This window comes from Nilaparvata lugens, chromosome 4 (genome assembly GCF_014356525.2).
Source record: "Nilaparvata lugens isolate BPH chromosome 4, ASM1435652v1, whole genome shotgun sequence".
NCBI classification, from domain to species: domain Eukaryota; kingdom Metazoa; phylum Arthropoda; class Insecta; order Hemiptera; family Delphacidae; genus Nilaparvata; species Nilaparvata lugens.
This window is the reverse complement of record NC_052507.1, coordinates 69,647,789-69,665,087: the sequence shown is the minus strand read 5'-3', so window position 1 is coordinate 69,665,087 and position 17,299 is coordinate 69,647,789. Positions and strand designations below refer to the sequence as shown.

The following is a 17,299-nucleotide window of genomic DNA, read 5'->3' as shown; positions in this document are numbered from 1 at the left end:
TCTGCAAAACAAAAAAGAATTCTGTCAGTAATATGAAACAACAAGTAGCCTATTATTAAAAAGGTGTAGTAATGAAAAAAGAATGAAAATAAGGTAGCTGCATAAAAGTTTGAAAAAATAGTGCAATCAATGTTCAGTTGATCAAGAAAGAGCCGTATCTCCAATTTCAAGGATGTTATAAAACCATTTTAATTTTTGAAAAAGATACAGAATCAGTAGTATACTTTTTATTTTTGGTACGTGATAAAACCATCAAGTTGCCTTATAGAAATACAGTAAATAAAAAAAGCTACTGTAATAAATACAAATCAATCATGTCCAAAAGGATATGATTCATGTTTATAAGTCTTTATACAGGTCGAATGTTTAATGGATAACTTGTATTGACTACAATTTTCAGATGCCTAGAGGTGTGTACAGATTTACGCGCCGCGAACATGAGCAATTCACTTTTAATCAGCTGATGCCAAGCTTTTTATATCTGTATCTTACCGTTTCTGTAAAAATACAGATATAATCAGCTGATAAAAAGTGAATTGCTCATGTTCGCGGCGCGCATATCTGTACGCACCTCAAGCCACACTCTTGCCGAACAGCAAGAAAGTCCAGCTTGCAGCTCGCCCTCGATTTGCCATCTTCACAGCAATGTGACCAGAAGACGAACGCCCCATCAAGATCAGTTTAAAGGTGCAATTTATTAGGAACGACTTGAGCAGCGTGTCTCTGGTGAGGCGGCTCAAGCTGTCACGGTTGGAGTACATAATCAATAAATTTATTAGGTTTGATTAAGCATTGGATACGAAAAGTAAAAATGTGATATTGTAGCCAACGCTACTAAACCAATTTATCTGCCGCCATAACGTTCTTATGTTATGTGAAAATGAATAGATCATTAATATGCTTTAGCCGCGACGGATCCAGCTCAAGCCGCCTTACCAAAGTCATCGCTAAGGAATTGCACCTCAAAGAAGCCACTCTCCTTAGCTTGTATTGCCTTTGCCCGCCTCGTCTCAACAAAAATTGAAGCGAAGCCAAGCCGAGTGAAGGCGAGCGGTGGCATAGTAGCCATCTACACTCTAGCGCTTGTCATTTGCACGTTCTCGGAAAGAGTGTTGCCGGCATAATTTTTTGCCTGTGACTTCAAAATTACCTTCTTCTTAGCCTTGCCTCCCGATCCTCCTTCCTTCTTCTTCTGTGTTTTTTGAGGTTGTTTGGAAGAACCTCCCTTTGCGTCCTTCTTTGGAGGCTGGAAAAATATTCAAAATTTAATAAGAGGAATTGAATTTAGAGTATGAAAAACTTAATAAAAAAACTATGACCAAAAAATGGTGACTGGAAATTATACTGAGATTATCGTTTACATTGTTATAGCTATATAAAAATACTTATGTGAGTAAGATATGTTATAACAGGTTTCGTAAGTAAAAAATCAATTAAAAATTTGTCTCTTCAATAGCTTAGGTACTCATTTCAAAACTCCAGGGCCATTTTAATTCGAATTGTTTATAAGGATCACGTTACTGAATCACCAAGTACCTTACATCTTTTACAAGATATTGCTTGAACCAATTTTGTGGCATAGGCTACATGCTTACAAAAATTAAGAATAACACATAACTACCCCGATGGATTTATAAAAAAACTTATTCAAATTAGTCCCAATAATATTACTGAATAGTAATTAGTAATATTTACAATAAATAGTAATATATATATATATATTACAAAATAAAAGAATTACTGAAAATTATAGACGTGTTGGCTATAACTTAGAAGGGTGTCAGAATTGCCTAAAATGTATACTAACTAGCCCTAAAAAAAATCACCCAAAAAATTACTGAGTTAAAGAATTCAAGTTTAAGAAAGAAAAACGACAACAATAGTTGTTTAGTTTATGAATAAATCAATGAATAGCCTAATAGGTTTTCTAAAAATGAAGGAAAATGCTTTGCAATAGACTAAAGTCATTAATTTTTGTATAAGTAGTCATTGACTAAGTATTCAAATGTTCCAGTAATTATAGTTGACGGGTTGATTAGATCTGACATTTGGATTTTATTTTATTAGCCGTTTAGAACTAAACCAAAATAGGATCACTATGCAATGTGTAGACATAACCTTCCCATCAAGAAAATTAGCAACTTGAATTTAGCTAGATTAAATCAAGGGCTAATTGAAAAGTAAAAGCAATAACTGATTAGAAACAATACTGGATAGAATATAATGTAATTTGGATAATTTATATTCCTTTTGTAACACACGTTGCCAAAATAGAATGCATGTGGAAACAAAAATTAGGTTAAAAATAGGCAAATTATTAAAGAAAGTGAATTCTTGATAGAAAATTAATTAATAACTTGCATCTACAATTAGAAAATGAGGAATTTGTAAAAGAATTAGAAATATAATTATGAAAACTTACCATTTTACGTCAGTTGACTCCAAAGGGCCGAATTGATGAGAAAATCCACGCGAAGTTCTACAGGAAAGAGCAAAAACCAATGCCTACTAAATAATAAAATTTCTATACAAACACAATATTATTCTTCCAATAAAAAATTATTGTAAAAATTGAAAATATCATCATTTAAATTATTACTGGATATATAAAAATCAATTCTTGGGCTTTTACAGAATATTTCCTAATTCACGAAAAGAAGCTTTTGTGAGAGCAACTTTTTGGATGTGAAACTTGCAGAGATAAATTCTACGTTATCAGAGTTGACCAATTGTCAATGTTCACGAAATAGTACCTACAGAGCTACAGGTAAACCAGTTAGCAGTTTCTCATTTGAAAAATGCATGCCGAAAGCATTCTTGTTATAGTGAGGTGTAAGTTACAATGACAGCATTTGATTAATTATATTGGTGATGCTATCTGTGTCTATCATCCGTGAAAGCAGATAGCACTATTTTTTAATGTTGCCAGATTGTTTTTCAACAATATGGAAATAAAATTAATGGTTGGGACGTTTACTAGAAGCATCCCAGGTTGGTAATTTTTTCAAAATATAGGGCATTACTAAAATTATGTTTTCTGCCTACAGTGCAGACACCAGTCAGCTGTTTTATTAATTAATTTAATTTTCAACACATCAACAAGTTTGATGGTTAGTAAAACTTATTGCTTTTTCAAAATAAATCACTCAAGTTTTAAAAAGTTATTTGTAAATATGGTAAAATTTACTAAGAAGTGATTTTTCTATTTCAATAGAAAGTTTATAATATGATCACGAAGTATGACTTGCCTACTATACAACAACTCTACCACTAAAGACTAACATCACTCATTCTTAAACTTTACTCAACTTACTTAATAAATTCAAACTTGATTGTAACTTTTATAAGCTACTTGGTTTTGTAGATAGGCCAGATCTACTAATTCAATTTTATAAGATAATAGAAAATAGTTTTCGGCTTTTTCAAAAGCTACTTCTTGTATTCCAAGTTACAAATTGATAACAAATGATGGAATGTATCTCAAATAAAGTTGTTGTTTCTTTTCCAGTTGAGTGGAATGGTTCCAGTAAAACCGATTACTCTGAATGAATTGGAATCTAATGGGTGGGTAGCATCAAAAAACAAGAAACAGTTGAAAAAGTCGTTTGAATTTGAGAGTGGAAATAGCGTGAGTAAAAAATCTCAACATTATAGGTAACTATAATATTTTAAGCAGTATGAAAGTTAAACAATATGAATCTGCAATCAACTGAAACATACATAACATGTTGTCACAAAATTAATGTATTTTACATGCACCTCCAATTTTGTGGTTGAAAGGGAGGGCTATTTGATTGGAATCACTCCTATACAGTACAATGCAGCCGTAAGTCTTCAACACAGCTGACAGGACATTCCTTAAGATACCAGTATTCCAGTATAATAACTTACTTACTTTACTTATCCTGGCGCTACAGCCCAATGTGGGCTTTGGCCTCCTCTACAATCTGCCTCCAAGCGTCTCTGTCTGCTGCTTATCGCCTCCAACCTCTCACTCCCATCGCTCTCTCCACATCCTGCATCCATCCAACCCTCGGCCTCCCTCCTCTTTTTCTTACAGCGTCCAGTTTCTTATACAGCATTCCTTTTGCATTCGTTCATCGACCAACCTTTCAACATGTCCAAGCCACCCTATTCTTCTTGCCTTGACGAACCGGAGAATATTTCTACCTTGCAGGATGGCTTCTATTTCGGCATTCTTTCTTATTCTCCATGCACTTATTCTCAATTTTTATGTACTGGACCGTAGATCCTCCTAACCAGCTTTCTCTCAAACACCAGTAATGCTTTGCAATCTTCTTGCATGATCGTCCATGCTTCACATCCATATGTGACAACTGGTCTTATGAGCGTTCTGTAAATCTTCATTTTTGTGTAATAAACTGTTCCAGTATAATAAACAGATTATAAAAGAATGGGACAAACATAAAATATAAGAGATGATAAAATATACGAGTGATGAGTTAATATATTTAAGAAATTCATCATTTTCAGGCAATTTGTTTCATAAATTGCACTAGCAAGGTGCTTGAAAAAGAACCGATTCTTAATATGCCTCAAATAACACTGCAGATAAAAACAGTTACAGTAGTTTTGGCATCGAAAGATCAAGAAGAAAAAGTTGATAGTACGATGTACAAAACGGCTTATATGATTGATGGCGCAGCACCCAGGTAATTACAAAAAATATATATTCAACTACATTTCTAGTTTAGAAGTAAGTGTACTTATCAAAAATGCCAAGATAAAATAAGAGACTAATTCACTGGTGAGCCTTTCTAATAGGTCAACTGGGTTTCTCTAAGTGAATATAATACAATTTGAATTATTTTTTTATTTCGCAATTCAACGTAAACAAAATAGTAAACTTAAAATAAAAACTTTACAATAAAAACACCTACCACTTGTAGAAAAGACATTCATAGAAGTTCAATAAAATTAATAAAAATCAACATTTTTATTACTCTATAAAACAAATACATTACGGCATATTCATTATATTCTAGATAAGCATTCAACATCAATATTCAACAATTATTATACAGTCTTGTATCAAAATATAGATATTTCTGAAACTATAAATGAGTACAACCTTACTATTTTCTGGGCTACGATTTGGGGTGATGGTGGTGCTGACCAAAAACTTCAAGTTTTTTGTTAGTTTAATTTGGAGATTACCATTCATATAGCTAAGGTCAATTTCATTACTAACACAACTTCACTATATAGCTCGAAAGTATCAACCAAAGCAGTTGGAGCAAAGTAGCTACTGTTACTCTAGCTACAGTGACATATTTATCAGTTAAATTAACTGATTAATCATGAATCAAGGAACTATTGAGGATGTCTCATGATTTTCGACTTTTCCTACAATTTCTTAGATCAAAACTAGTATAATATTCAAATGCTACCATTTGAACAGACAAATTAACATAATCTGTTGAATAGCAAATTGAGAGCTGATATTAAGAATTGCTGTAATTCAAAAATTGTTTTTAGCAACAAAGTTATTATATTTAAATTCCAATACATCCCTATTCAAAGTGAAAGTGTCTAGACGCATTAGATAGTGAGGAATCTACCTAAAAATTTACTCAAAAAACTCTTGGAATCCATAAAACCTATAATCTTTACCGATTTCAATGAATTTTTCTATACTTTCTCAACCCTTCGTATTTATAGCATAAAAAACTTAATGAAAAGCATGAATTTTTTCTTGCATGTTGAAGAAGCTGTTTCTTATGAAAGCTCAACTTTATTAAAACGAGACAAAAGTATTACTTTGTTTCTGGTTTTGAATTATTCATCAATTTATTTTCGCCATGTCCAACTTTGAATTATCTACATATATTATTCCATAAATAAGAAATTAATGTAAAAACAGAGTTCCAGTAGTTTGCTTATTCTATTTTTGGTAAGCACCTAGTTTCTACAGTGCAAGTTTTGGAAATAGGAGATATATAATATACTATTAAATAGTCAGTAAAGTACATCACAGACTTTTGGTCACAATATCTCATTCATGAATTAAAACCAATTATAACCTATAACACAATACAAACTATTGGTATCAAAGTACAATCAGACAAATTTCAACATTATCTACGTAATAAAAAGGTTACAAATATGAAACATATTAAAAAATATTTCAAACTGTTTATAATGACATGGAATAGGAGATAGAATAAGAAATTTTTATATTATATTCAGCTTAATTGTAATATTTAGTGGAGATGGGTATATAACACTTTGTCAACATTTAAAAGTAACATTCATCAGATTTAGTTAAAACTGGAATAACATATTGGGAATCAAGGTAACAATATTATTATTGTACACAACACCGAACATACATTTATTTAGATTAGAACTACAACGGAACTCTTGAATACTTGTCAAGTAATATATAATTTGTTTTGTTTTAACAAGATGTGATGCAATTTCAAGCGAAATTGTTGAAATTAGCATGGATCATTGCAGCGCTCAAGGCAAGTTCTCAGTGTTGGTTTCCTTGAATATGTTGGACAGCTCTTCGACTAGAGTTTCGTATCTGAACGAGACACGGATGTCTGGCACATTTGTACGCGAAATATCGTTGCCTGCCACGCCCTCTTTTGTGTAATTAGGCCCAAGCCAATGCTGCTTCATCTGCAATTAACACAATATATATTAGAGATCAATTACATAAACGAAGTTCATCTATTTTCAAAATTAGATAAATCAAAAAAATGAAAATCAAATCAGTCATCTATTTGAAAAACCAGATAAAAAAAATCAAAATTTTTAGGAAACTTAAAACAATTTAAAGCGTTATTAATTCTCTAAGCAAGTTTTTTCTTCACAGTCACAATTTTGCCCCAAGATTCATAATATCTGTGAATCAACCTATTCAACCAACCTATGTAGAAAATCAAAATATTAGAATAAAAATATCGAACTCATCAGAATAAGAAAATGGTCTACAACATTATTTGTGACTCCATTCACATAGAAACAGCAAATTCTTCGTAAAAATAATACGTCAAAACTTTTTAGCCAACTATATCAAAAACAATATTTTATTATGTAATAAAGTAAATTCGTATGGCTTTTGTTGGTGGGGTGTCCCTTGCGGGAAAGTCCCACCGCCTGAATATATAATTTGAGCCGTCAATGGGCCTTAACGACTGTCATACTTCAGCCGGGACCGACAGTTTAACGTGCCCATCCGATAACACGGGAGTGATCTAGTTAAAAAACTTTATTATGTAATGAAGTAATAAAATATAGAACGTAAGTAATCTATCTAAAATATAATAAAGGAAAGGGCTGGTTTATACACGTACGGGATAGGAAATTCAAGAATGACACATTATCCAAGTCTGAACTACTGGACTGATTAACTTGAAATTTTGCATATAGATTCTTAATTTACAGAGGATGGTTATAGACCTATTTTAAATTCTTCAAGATTTCAGTGTGTCACGTTTTCTTGCGGAGCACGGGTTACCTGCTAGTGTAGTTCAATACCTAAGGGTACGTTTATGTCAAAGCTGTGATAAACGATCCTAGCAACGATGAGAGAAGCGATGCTAGTACGGAGTAGCGCTCAGCTTCTATTGACTGTTCATGCCGACAGTCGTGCTTAAAGCTTGATTCGTGAGTTCATGTTTTGAAAAACCAATTTGTGTATGCTATAATGAGTGATTCTGATGAAGATTTTATTTTTTCATCGAATACAGTAAAGCATTACTTACTAGGTTGTAGAGAATGTGAATATCATGCACATCCCATCAATGTGGAGAGGAATGTATTTGGGGATCGAGTATCATCATTTGTATAAAGATTTAAGACAGCATTCAAACAATTTTTTTGACTATATGAGAATGGAAATAGAAACTTTCGACTACATTTTGACGAGAGTTTCCAATAATCTCCAAAAGGACTAGAATAATTATCACATAAGTCCTATCATGGCAGATGAGCGATTAATGCTAACATTAAGTTAAGTAGGTTTATACAAGAAAGTTATATTCTTTGATAAAATAGAAACAATTGAATTTATTCTTGAAATGCATACATCAAGGTCTATATTTTGTTTCATTATTATCATTGACAATAAGATAGAATTTTGTGATTGAATAAGAAATAGTTAATAAAGTAAAGAAAATGTCACTTGCTTACGAAACTTTACATATAAATCAACCCAAATCATGAAAAAATATTGGTCCATGTTTGTACTTTGTATTCTACAACTCGATACTAGCCTCGATACTAGCTTCGAAAATGAACCGAGCCATTATCGATGCTCTTATCGATGGTCAGGACCCAAGATCGATTTTCATCGCAGCTCCGACATAAACAGGCCTATTAGATAGCACGTTGGTATTATCTACGCGTTGCTAGAATCGCAGCTTTTATCACTAATCGCAGCTCCGACATAAACGTACCCTAACCTAACCTAGTAATAAATATAGGTGATTGATGATATTTTCATCTTCTTTCAATAATACTAGTAGCCCTATATATAAAAAGTTAATATCAAGTCGATTATGGAAGAATAGATGAGTTATATTTACCACGTGGGGGAATCCACTCATGATGACACTGTTGCGTGCCAACTCACACATGTCGCAAGAACTCAGCTTCCACACTTGAGCAGCTATGCTGTATTCTTCCATCAGAGGTTCCTGCAACAAAAATAAATAAACAACTATATTGAATATTGCACTTTATTGAAGAATAAGAATACATTGAATATAATAATATTGAAAAATGAACACTGATATAAGGTAACACACAATTTGTCTTGAGGTAGAGTAGTGTCAAAAATGACAAAGATTTTTCCACTTTACCTAAAAGTCGATCCAACATTCAATTGGAAAGGTTGATTTTTATCAAAATTGTCGAAAATAATATTGATTTTCAACTTTTTCTTTGTTATCACATTGTTAATGGTTGAAACTGGAGTTTCGAAACATTTTAATTCGATGTGATTGATACTAACTACAGTTTTAACATTGGTTTACAGAATAATTTTTATTATCATAATTTTAAATTTCTATAAATATGTTTAAATATACCACAAAATAGACCGTTATTGAATAAACTTTCGAATCAGAATTCATATAAATAAAGACTTTCAGTCCATGAATCATAGACTTTTACTATTTTGGATATTTACATTAAAAAAGCTGCGATATTAATTCTTAATAATATTATTTCTATATTGTAAAGTAATATATCAAAAGTGTAAAACAAAATACCCTTTCAACCTCATAAGTTCAACGGTATTAATCAATAGTGTTTTTGTGGCGAGTTAACATTTGTCAGTAGAAATGTAATTGAATAACTTGATGCTTTGCTTTTTTCTAGTGTTACTGGAAAAGATCGATCTCAAACAAAACCAGCAGGAAATGATAACCCACAATCTCAGAAGAATCAAGATAATAAACCCCAAAATCAAAGTAAACAAAATGATAACCCACAATCTCAGAAGAATCAAGATAATAAACCCCAAAATCAAAGTAAACAAGACGATAAACCACAACCACAAGATAATAATGACAACAAAACACAGAACCTCGGGAAAAACGATAATAGAGACAATAAGCTCGAAGCTCCAAAGAACAATGACAATAGACAACAGAATTTGAGAAAAGAAGACAATATACCGGAAGCTAAAAAGAACGATGATAACAAACTACAGAATTCGAGGAAAGAAGATACTAAACCCGACGCTCGAAAACCTGAAGCTAGAAATAACGATGATAATAAACAACAGAATTTGAAGAAAGAAGATACTAAACCCGACGCTCGAAAACCAGAAGCTAAAAAGAACGATGATAATAAACTACAGAATTTGAGGGAAGAAAATACTACACCTGAAACTCAAAAGAAATATGAAAATAAATCAAACGCTCAGGGTAAGAATGACAACAGAACAAATGTTGATAAGAACAATAATAGTGAGCCAAAAACTAATCGGAACGATAGGGACGAATCGCTAAGTGATGATGATGATGATGATGATGATGATGATGAAGACAATGACGATGACTCAAGAAATAAACCATGCTACTTCTATTGAATCTATACGAACTATTACTGTATGATTTGGCTATTTCTAATGACTGTACTGTACGACTTGCCAATTCATATTGAGTGTACAATTGAAAACAATTAAAATGACACAAAATTAACCATGCTACAGTACTTCCATTGAATCTATATGAGCTATTTCTGTAAGATTTGGCTATTTCTAATGAGTCTATACTGTACGACTTTCCAATTCATATTGAGTGTACACTTGAAAACAATGAAAATAACTCACAAAATAGACCATGCTACTTCTATTGAATCTATACGAACTATTCGTGTATGATTTGGCTATTTCTAATGAGTCTATACTGCACGACTTACCAATTTATATTGAGTATACACTTGAAGACGATGAAAATGACTCAAAATAAACCATTCTATATCTTCTATTAAACCTATACGAACTATTTCTATATAAATTGGCTATTTCTAATGAGTCTATACTGCACGACTTGGCAATTCATATTGATTGTTCACTTGAAGACGATGAAATCGACTCACAAAATAAACCATGCTACTTCTTCTATTGAACCTATACGAACTATTTCTGTGCGGCAATTTCTATTTAGTCTATACTGTACGACTTGGCAATTCATATTGAGTCTATACTGTACGACTTGCCAATTCATATTGAGTGTACACTTGAAAACGATGAAAATGACTCAAGAAATAAACCATGCTACTTCTATTGAATCAATACAAACTATTTCTGTATGACTAGGCAATTTCTATTGAGTCTACACTGTAGGACTTTGCTATTTGTATACTTGCCTTGGTGAAGTGGAACTGGAGAGGGTCGTCTGTGGAGAGGCTGACACACAGACCGCGAGCCAGATACTCTGGCAACGGGTTGCGGTGATAGTTGAGGAACAAAGAGTTGTTGCTGAGTGGCGACATCGCGATTCCAATCTGCGTCAGGTAGTACAGATATTGCAGGACAGGTACCTGGAAACACAAAATTACACATTGTACTAATCAAAATAAAATCGAATAAACACAATGATTATCGGTAGTTCATATATTATTTTATAAGTCAATCTTTATCCACCTACACAATGAAAACAAAATTACACATTGTACTGGTGCGCATCAAAATTTGTATCAATAAACACAATGATTAACGGTAGTTCATCTATCATTTTATCCATATATCATCTATTATTTTAACCACCTATTCATTATTCCATTACTCAATCTTTATTCATCTACGTTTCTTCCAAGACAGATATCTCTCGCAGGACATAAATCACTCACAACGTCTACAGAAATGTATGAAAAAATGGACGTCATTTTACAGATGTTATTTCTCATACGAAATCAACGCTACAATTCCTTTAATGTTGTCATTCTAATTTGAAAGAAGACATTTTCCTCTCAAATTATTAGAATGAAAACATTAATGGTACACACTAGAAGATAGAAATTGAGTTGAGTAACACTGCTATTTCTAATCATACACTTCGTTGCCCAACTTTGTATAATAGTTTCTATTGCATATGGCATAATAGTAGTACCTCAAAGTAATTTGAGAGATTATTAGAATGGCATCATTAAGGGCACACACTAGAAAAAAAATTGAGTTGGTTTAAAAATGAGTGTCACTGCTATTTCGAATTACCCAACCCTGTAAATATTTTCTATTGCATATTGCATCCATTAGCAGGTTAAAAGGTACACACTAGAAGTATGTAAAATTTAGCTTGTTCAAAAAATAAGTGTCACTGGTATTTCAAACTATCCATACTTCATTGCCCAACGCTGTATAATAGTTTTTATTTCATATTGCACAATAGTTGTCCATTAGCATGTCATTCTAATAATTTAAGAGATTATTAGAATGACATCATTAAATGTAAACACTACAAGAAAAAAATGAGTTTGGTTTAAAAATGAGTGTCACTGCTATTTCAAACATTTCAAACTATACTTACTTCATTGTCCAACTCTGTATGATAGTTTCTCTTGCATAATATTTTAGAAGTTATTAGAAATTTCTTACTTTTCTTAGAAGCAATCCATGAGATATGCCTTCAGCCATCATGAATCCACAAACTAGATGCTGGACTGGACCAGCTTCGCCACAATGTGGCCGAAGAACAAACGTGTTCAGTTTTTGTTCTCTGAAAAACATATTACAATATTAATAACAGATAATGTGAAACATCATTTTAAACAAATGTTAGTCACAAGGGGGTAAGTCGAGCTTAGGTAATAGAATGTCAACCAGGATAGGTGAGACGACTAAGGTGTTGCAACCTTCAGTCTGCTAGCGCTACCTGGTCGTGGGTTCGAATCCCGCCGATGGGCATGAACGTTCGATCATCTCAACAAATCACCATCACACTTTTCATTATACAAAACCCACGCACTAGCAAAAAACTCAGATGGGCATCATCGGCAGTAAAAAAGGAAGAATAGAGATGTCTGTCCAAAATGCTGTTTGTATTGCTTTACATCGAAGGACATTACATTTATATAATCGATATACTACTAACTGAAGAGTAAGTTACAGAAGATTATTTCAGTTAAAGATAATTATAATTATTTATAAAATAGTATAATAATGACTTCCAAGTGAAATATTTCAAACAAACGGGGAACCGGTTGGCTAGTAAGTTATCGCTCGAATACTTCAAGTTTAAGGCTATTCGGTACACTTTTTTATTATTTAAATTGGATAATCTTTTTCAATATAATTGTTAAGATCATTATAAGAGAAAGAAAAAGTGGCAAATTTTCAAGTGGTCTAATAAGCGAGTTATGGGTTGTTGAAGTGCTAACTCCGTTTTCTTCCCAGATCATAAACGGCTTCGACTATATTATTGGAACTTCTCTTAAAAATTCAAAAAATGTATCTTTCCAAACTAAAACATTTTATTCCCCATATCGATCATAAATAAAAAAGTAACATTTTTTTGTAAATTCGATAACTTGTTTATTTTGGCATTAATCGCGGAAAACGCATATTAGGACAAGGCCAATGATATACTGAATGTATTAAAAAAAAAAACTCCAATTGAAAATTCGAAACCGTTTATGACCTGGAAAGAAAACGGAGTTTAGCACTTCAACAACCCATAACTCGCTTATTAGACCAGTTAAAAATTTCAGTTGCCACTTTTTCTAACTCTTATAATGATCTTACCAATTATGTTGAGAAATATTATCCAATTTAAATAAAAATAAAGAGGTGTACTGAACAGCCTTAATGCACCTGCTACTCTCCATGGACATGTGACCACTTGAGGAGCCGACACCGCTGATTATCATTTATGAGTTTAAAAACAGTTTCCCGGTGGTTCGGAATACACATGAAGCTGTAGGCTCACTCATTTTTCATCATCATTCTTCCCATAACCCACACACAACACTAGAGCTAGTATGGGCATCACCACCAGAAAAAATGTAACAAACTATAACAAAAAATGTAGTTAATTGTATGAGCAAAATTGAATCAATGTAATCTTAGACACTTCAAATGTGAATGAGGGTTTACTTGAAAGTTAAAAAGTACAATACAATATGTCATCTGGTCATATGGGACATATATATTAATCATGTATTTATCTCATATTGATCAGGATTTTAGAGTTTTTAAATAGACAAATAGAATTCAAAAAAGTTTGACGATAATAATCATTCGTTTAATTAAATAGCCACATTGTAGCTCTAAGACACATATTCACCATCTCGGTTTAAACGGAGATAGATGAACTGTTGGTTTAAACCCGGAATGAAACACATTATAAAGAATGCAACCATACTTTCTTGATTGTAGATTAGCGTTAAACGTAGATGTCTACCCAAGATTAGCTATATTTGAAGTACACAGACCTCAATTAAATAATGTACGGCACGGACAGTACCGAGTCAATATGACCAATTAAAATCGATGATGAGATTGTTATTAAAAAAATAAGGAAATTCTACCTTCTGAAATGGTTCAGAACACAGAGATTGGCGTAGGTGTAGTACTGGTAGTATGCATAGGGTGGATTCTCTTCATCTTTCCACTGATCTGGAGTCAGAACATCCTTGTCAAACAGCGGGTTCTCTGGCTTGCTTTCATCGTCCACTGAATCAAAACCTATCACCTGTAAAGTAAGTAGAACATAGTAATTTAACATTCTAACATATGAAATAAATTCTAATGCAACTGTATTATACACCAAATGCTGCACTGAATAATATTGAAACCATTCTACGAGTAAAGATTTCTGAACTAGAGTGTTCGAATGAGTTCTGAGACGTTCATCAACATAAACTAGTAGTTCTGTGAACAGTAGACCTCACGCAGAATTCTCATCCACAAGTACCTGATTGAAGCTATAGACCTTATGGAAATACAGCAATAGACTGGCTTCTCCACACATCTGTGTAATCACTTGTCAGCTGATTTATGATGAATAATATTTTATAGTCTGATTTTTACTCTAATATTGGGTTATGAAGGAGGCTCCTTTTTCCTTTTATATTATCCTTGAAATGCAAAATTTATTTCCAAAAACCTTGTATATACGTCGACGCGCAATTAAAAAAGGAACATACCTGTCAAATTTTATAAAATCTATTACCGCGTTTCGCCGTAAATGCGCAACATATAAACATTCAAACACTAGTAGTTCTGTGAACAGTAGACCTCACGCAGAAATCTCATCCACAAGTACCTGATTGAAACTATAGACCTTATGGAAATAATCCTTGAAATGCAAAATTTCCAAAAACCTTGTATATATGTCGACGCGCAATTAAAAAAGGAACATACCTGTCAAATTTCATGAAAATTTATTACCGCGTTTCGCCGTAAATGCGCAACATATAAACATTAAGAGAAATGCCAAACCGTCGACTTGAATCTTAGACCTCACTTCGTTCGGTCAATTACAATGCGGCGCTTCCTAACAAGATGGCGGATTTTTGCGTCAGGGTACTAGCCAAGTTTCCATACTGTATGTATACTGTGGTATAGGTGGTCGTTTATGCTCCAAATTTCAAGCCAATTGTTTGTTAACTCAAGCTTATTACTGACGACTGCTGTCTTTTATTACTGTTTTAGCCGGGTGAGATTGTAAGAACGACACAGTAGGCTACGTGCGACTACAAGCGTCACAAAGCTCCACGAAAAACAACTACTGTAACTATCGGCTTGACTTAACAGTGGAATTTGGAACATAAACGCCCTATACCATGGGATAACCTCTTTTGCTATCTCTTCTTTATGAAAATATAATAGATAAGATGAAATTTATTTGATGAATCACCGATTATATTTGAAATACCATTCAAACAAATCCACTTGATGGTATAATAGTACAACAAAAATTCCGAAGCTCAATTACTTACATATTGAAGGAACTGATGGAGATCTGGATGACTGCTGGGATCATTTGTTACTTCGAAGAGCGGAAGGAAGATGTTGTCAAGGAGCTCCTGGAAGTTTGTCATCAAATTGTTTGTTCGGAAAATATCACTGTGGAACAGATAAAACATCACTTAGATCAGGAACACTTACAATCAATCACTAAAATCAAAATCAGACATCATAGTTATTTGTGGAACATCTGCATTCAATAAAACAAAACAAATGAAAAATACTATGGATTCATAATCTATATCTATGATTAAGCAATATCTCATTATTAATTACTCTACTAGTAGTTCTGTGAACAGTAGACCTCACGCAGTATTCTCATCCACAAGTACCTGATTGAAACTATAGACCTTATGGAAATACAGCAATAGACTGGCTTCTCCACACATTTGTGTAATCACTTGTCAGCTGATTTATTATGAATAATTCTATAGTCTGATTTTTACTCTAATATTGGCGTATGAAGGAGGCTCCTTTTTCCTTTTATATTATCCTTGGAATGCAAAATTTCCAAAAACCTTGTATATACGTCGACGCGCAATTAAAAAAGGAACATACCTATCAAATTTCATGAAAATCTATTAGCGCGTTTCGCCGTAAATGCGCAACATATAAACATTTAAACATTAAGAGAAATGCCGAACCGTCGACTTGAATCTTAGACCTCACTTCGCTCGGTCAATAATCGATGCCAATAACAAAACTGTTAGATTATCAATATTAAACCAATAGTTATTTTGATGCCCAGTCGCACAAAAATGTTATGAAATTTAACAGTGATTAAAGACGTCATCGGCTTCTATCAACAGCAATGTCTGAACTGGAGAGAAGACTTCAGTCTCTGATTGATTGTCGTAACATTTAATCATAATTTATTCTCTATAAAGCCGTGTCTACACTGAACAAATGTTCGACAAACATGTTTGTGGAAAAAGTTTGGGCAAATTTTATTATGTTTGACAAACAATGTTTGCCCGTGGCCAGTGTGGACGCGTCACCAAACAAAATATTTGTAAGTGGGAAGAACAGGTTTCATGTTTTACAGCTGTCAACTCTGAATTTTTTTGGAAAAACAGTAATTTTTTGTTTGACAAACAATGATTGTCCAAACTTTTTAAAATGTTTGACCCTGAGCTTCTCAACAAACATCTTTGTCGAACATTTGTTCAGTGTGGAAACGGCTTAATAAATAAATGGATAGATGGAGCGGAGACCTGGGCAGTTAGAAATGCCCATGAACACAGACTGGAGGTCACTGAAATGAAGATGCTGAGGTGGAGTGGCGGCGTAAATAGAAGGGATAGAATCCGAAATGAAATGATAAGAAACAGAATGAAGGTTACAGAAATATCAAAGAAAATACAAGACAAAGGACTGCTGATATGTGGAGAGAAGGGAGGAGGATTATGTGGGGAAAAAGATCGACCACTTGGATGTCGAAGGCACTAGAAAGAGGACCTAGGAAGAAATGGGAAAATTGTATCGCTCAATATCTTGCAGAGAAGGGACTAACACCAAACGAAGCCCATGACCGAGACTCCTGGAAGCGCCTGACCCGAAACGCCCACCCCACCTGAGTGGGAAAAGGCTGAGAAGAAGAAGAAGAAATAAATGGATGACAATATTGTGAAGCTAATGCAATATTTTCAGAAACAGTTCTTGCGTTTCATGGCAACTTGATTATTTCAAAGATTTCTAGTGATGATGTAATCACAAGACACGATGAATTTGTACAGTTTTTATAAGAGACGAGGTGGATAACTGCACAATTAAATTTAGTAGCATTCAAAAATGTTTACTATTAAAAAATAAATTAAATGAAAAATCAATACTATTCCATTGAAGTTT

The 17,299-nt window shown here is 33.2% G+C and overlaps 3 protein-coding genes across 3 annotated transcripts in view; 1 reads left to right on the top strand and 2 right to left on the bottom strand.

Moving 5' to 3' along the window:
* Positions 1–1,150: 1,150 nt before the first annotated feature.
* On the bottom strand, positions 1,151–2,912 carry LOC111059155 (40S ribosomal protein S25; the record flags this gene model as incomplete). Its single annotated transcript, XM_039426341.1, is given in 2 exon segments — positions 1,151–1,246; positions 2,423–2,912. Coding segments are annotated over 2 exon segments (99 nt in total), but the record flags the coding sequence as incomplete, so codon positions are not given.
* A 1-nt stretch (position 2,913) lies between these two features.
* Positions 2,914–10,171, top strand: LOC111044049 (uncharacterized protein DDB_G0287625). Its single transcript, XM_039426340.1, has 4 exons — positions 2,914–2,991; positions 3,509–3,628; positions 4,495–4,673; positions 9,355–10,171. The coding sequence occupies exons 2-4, from the start codon at positions 3,518–3,520 to the stop codon at positions 10,067–10,069; spliced, it is 1,005 nt and encodes a 334-aa protein (XP_039282274.1). The 5' UTR covers positions 2,914–2,991; positions 3,509–3,517; the 3' UTR covers positions 10,070–10,171.
* The window catches only part of LOC111044048 (AMP deaminase 2), a 78,023-nt gene continuing 65,543 nt past the window's right edge, over positions 4,820–17,299 (bottom strand). The window contains exons 11-16 of the mRNA XM_039426342.1: positions 15,424–15,550; positions 14,011–14,174; positions 12,080–12,200; positions 10,852–11,025; positions 8,559–8,669; positions 4,820–6,648 (exon numbers count right to left, since the gene is read on the bottom strand). Coding sequence (XP_039282276.1) covers positions 6,484–6,648; positions 8,559–8,669; positions 10,852–11,025; positions 12,080–12,200; positions 14,011–14,174; positions 15,424–15,550 — 862 coding nt within the window. The 3' untranslated portion in view covers positions 4,820–6,483. The remainder of the gene's footprint in view (positions 6,649–8,558; positions 8,670–10,851; positions 11,026–12,079; positions 12,201–14,010; positions 14,175–15,423; positions 15,551–17,299) is intronic.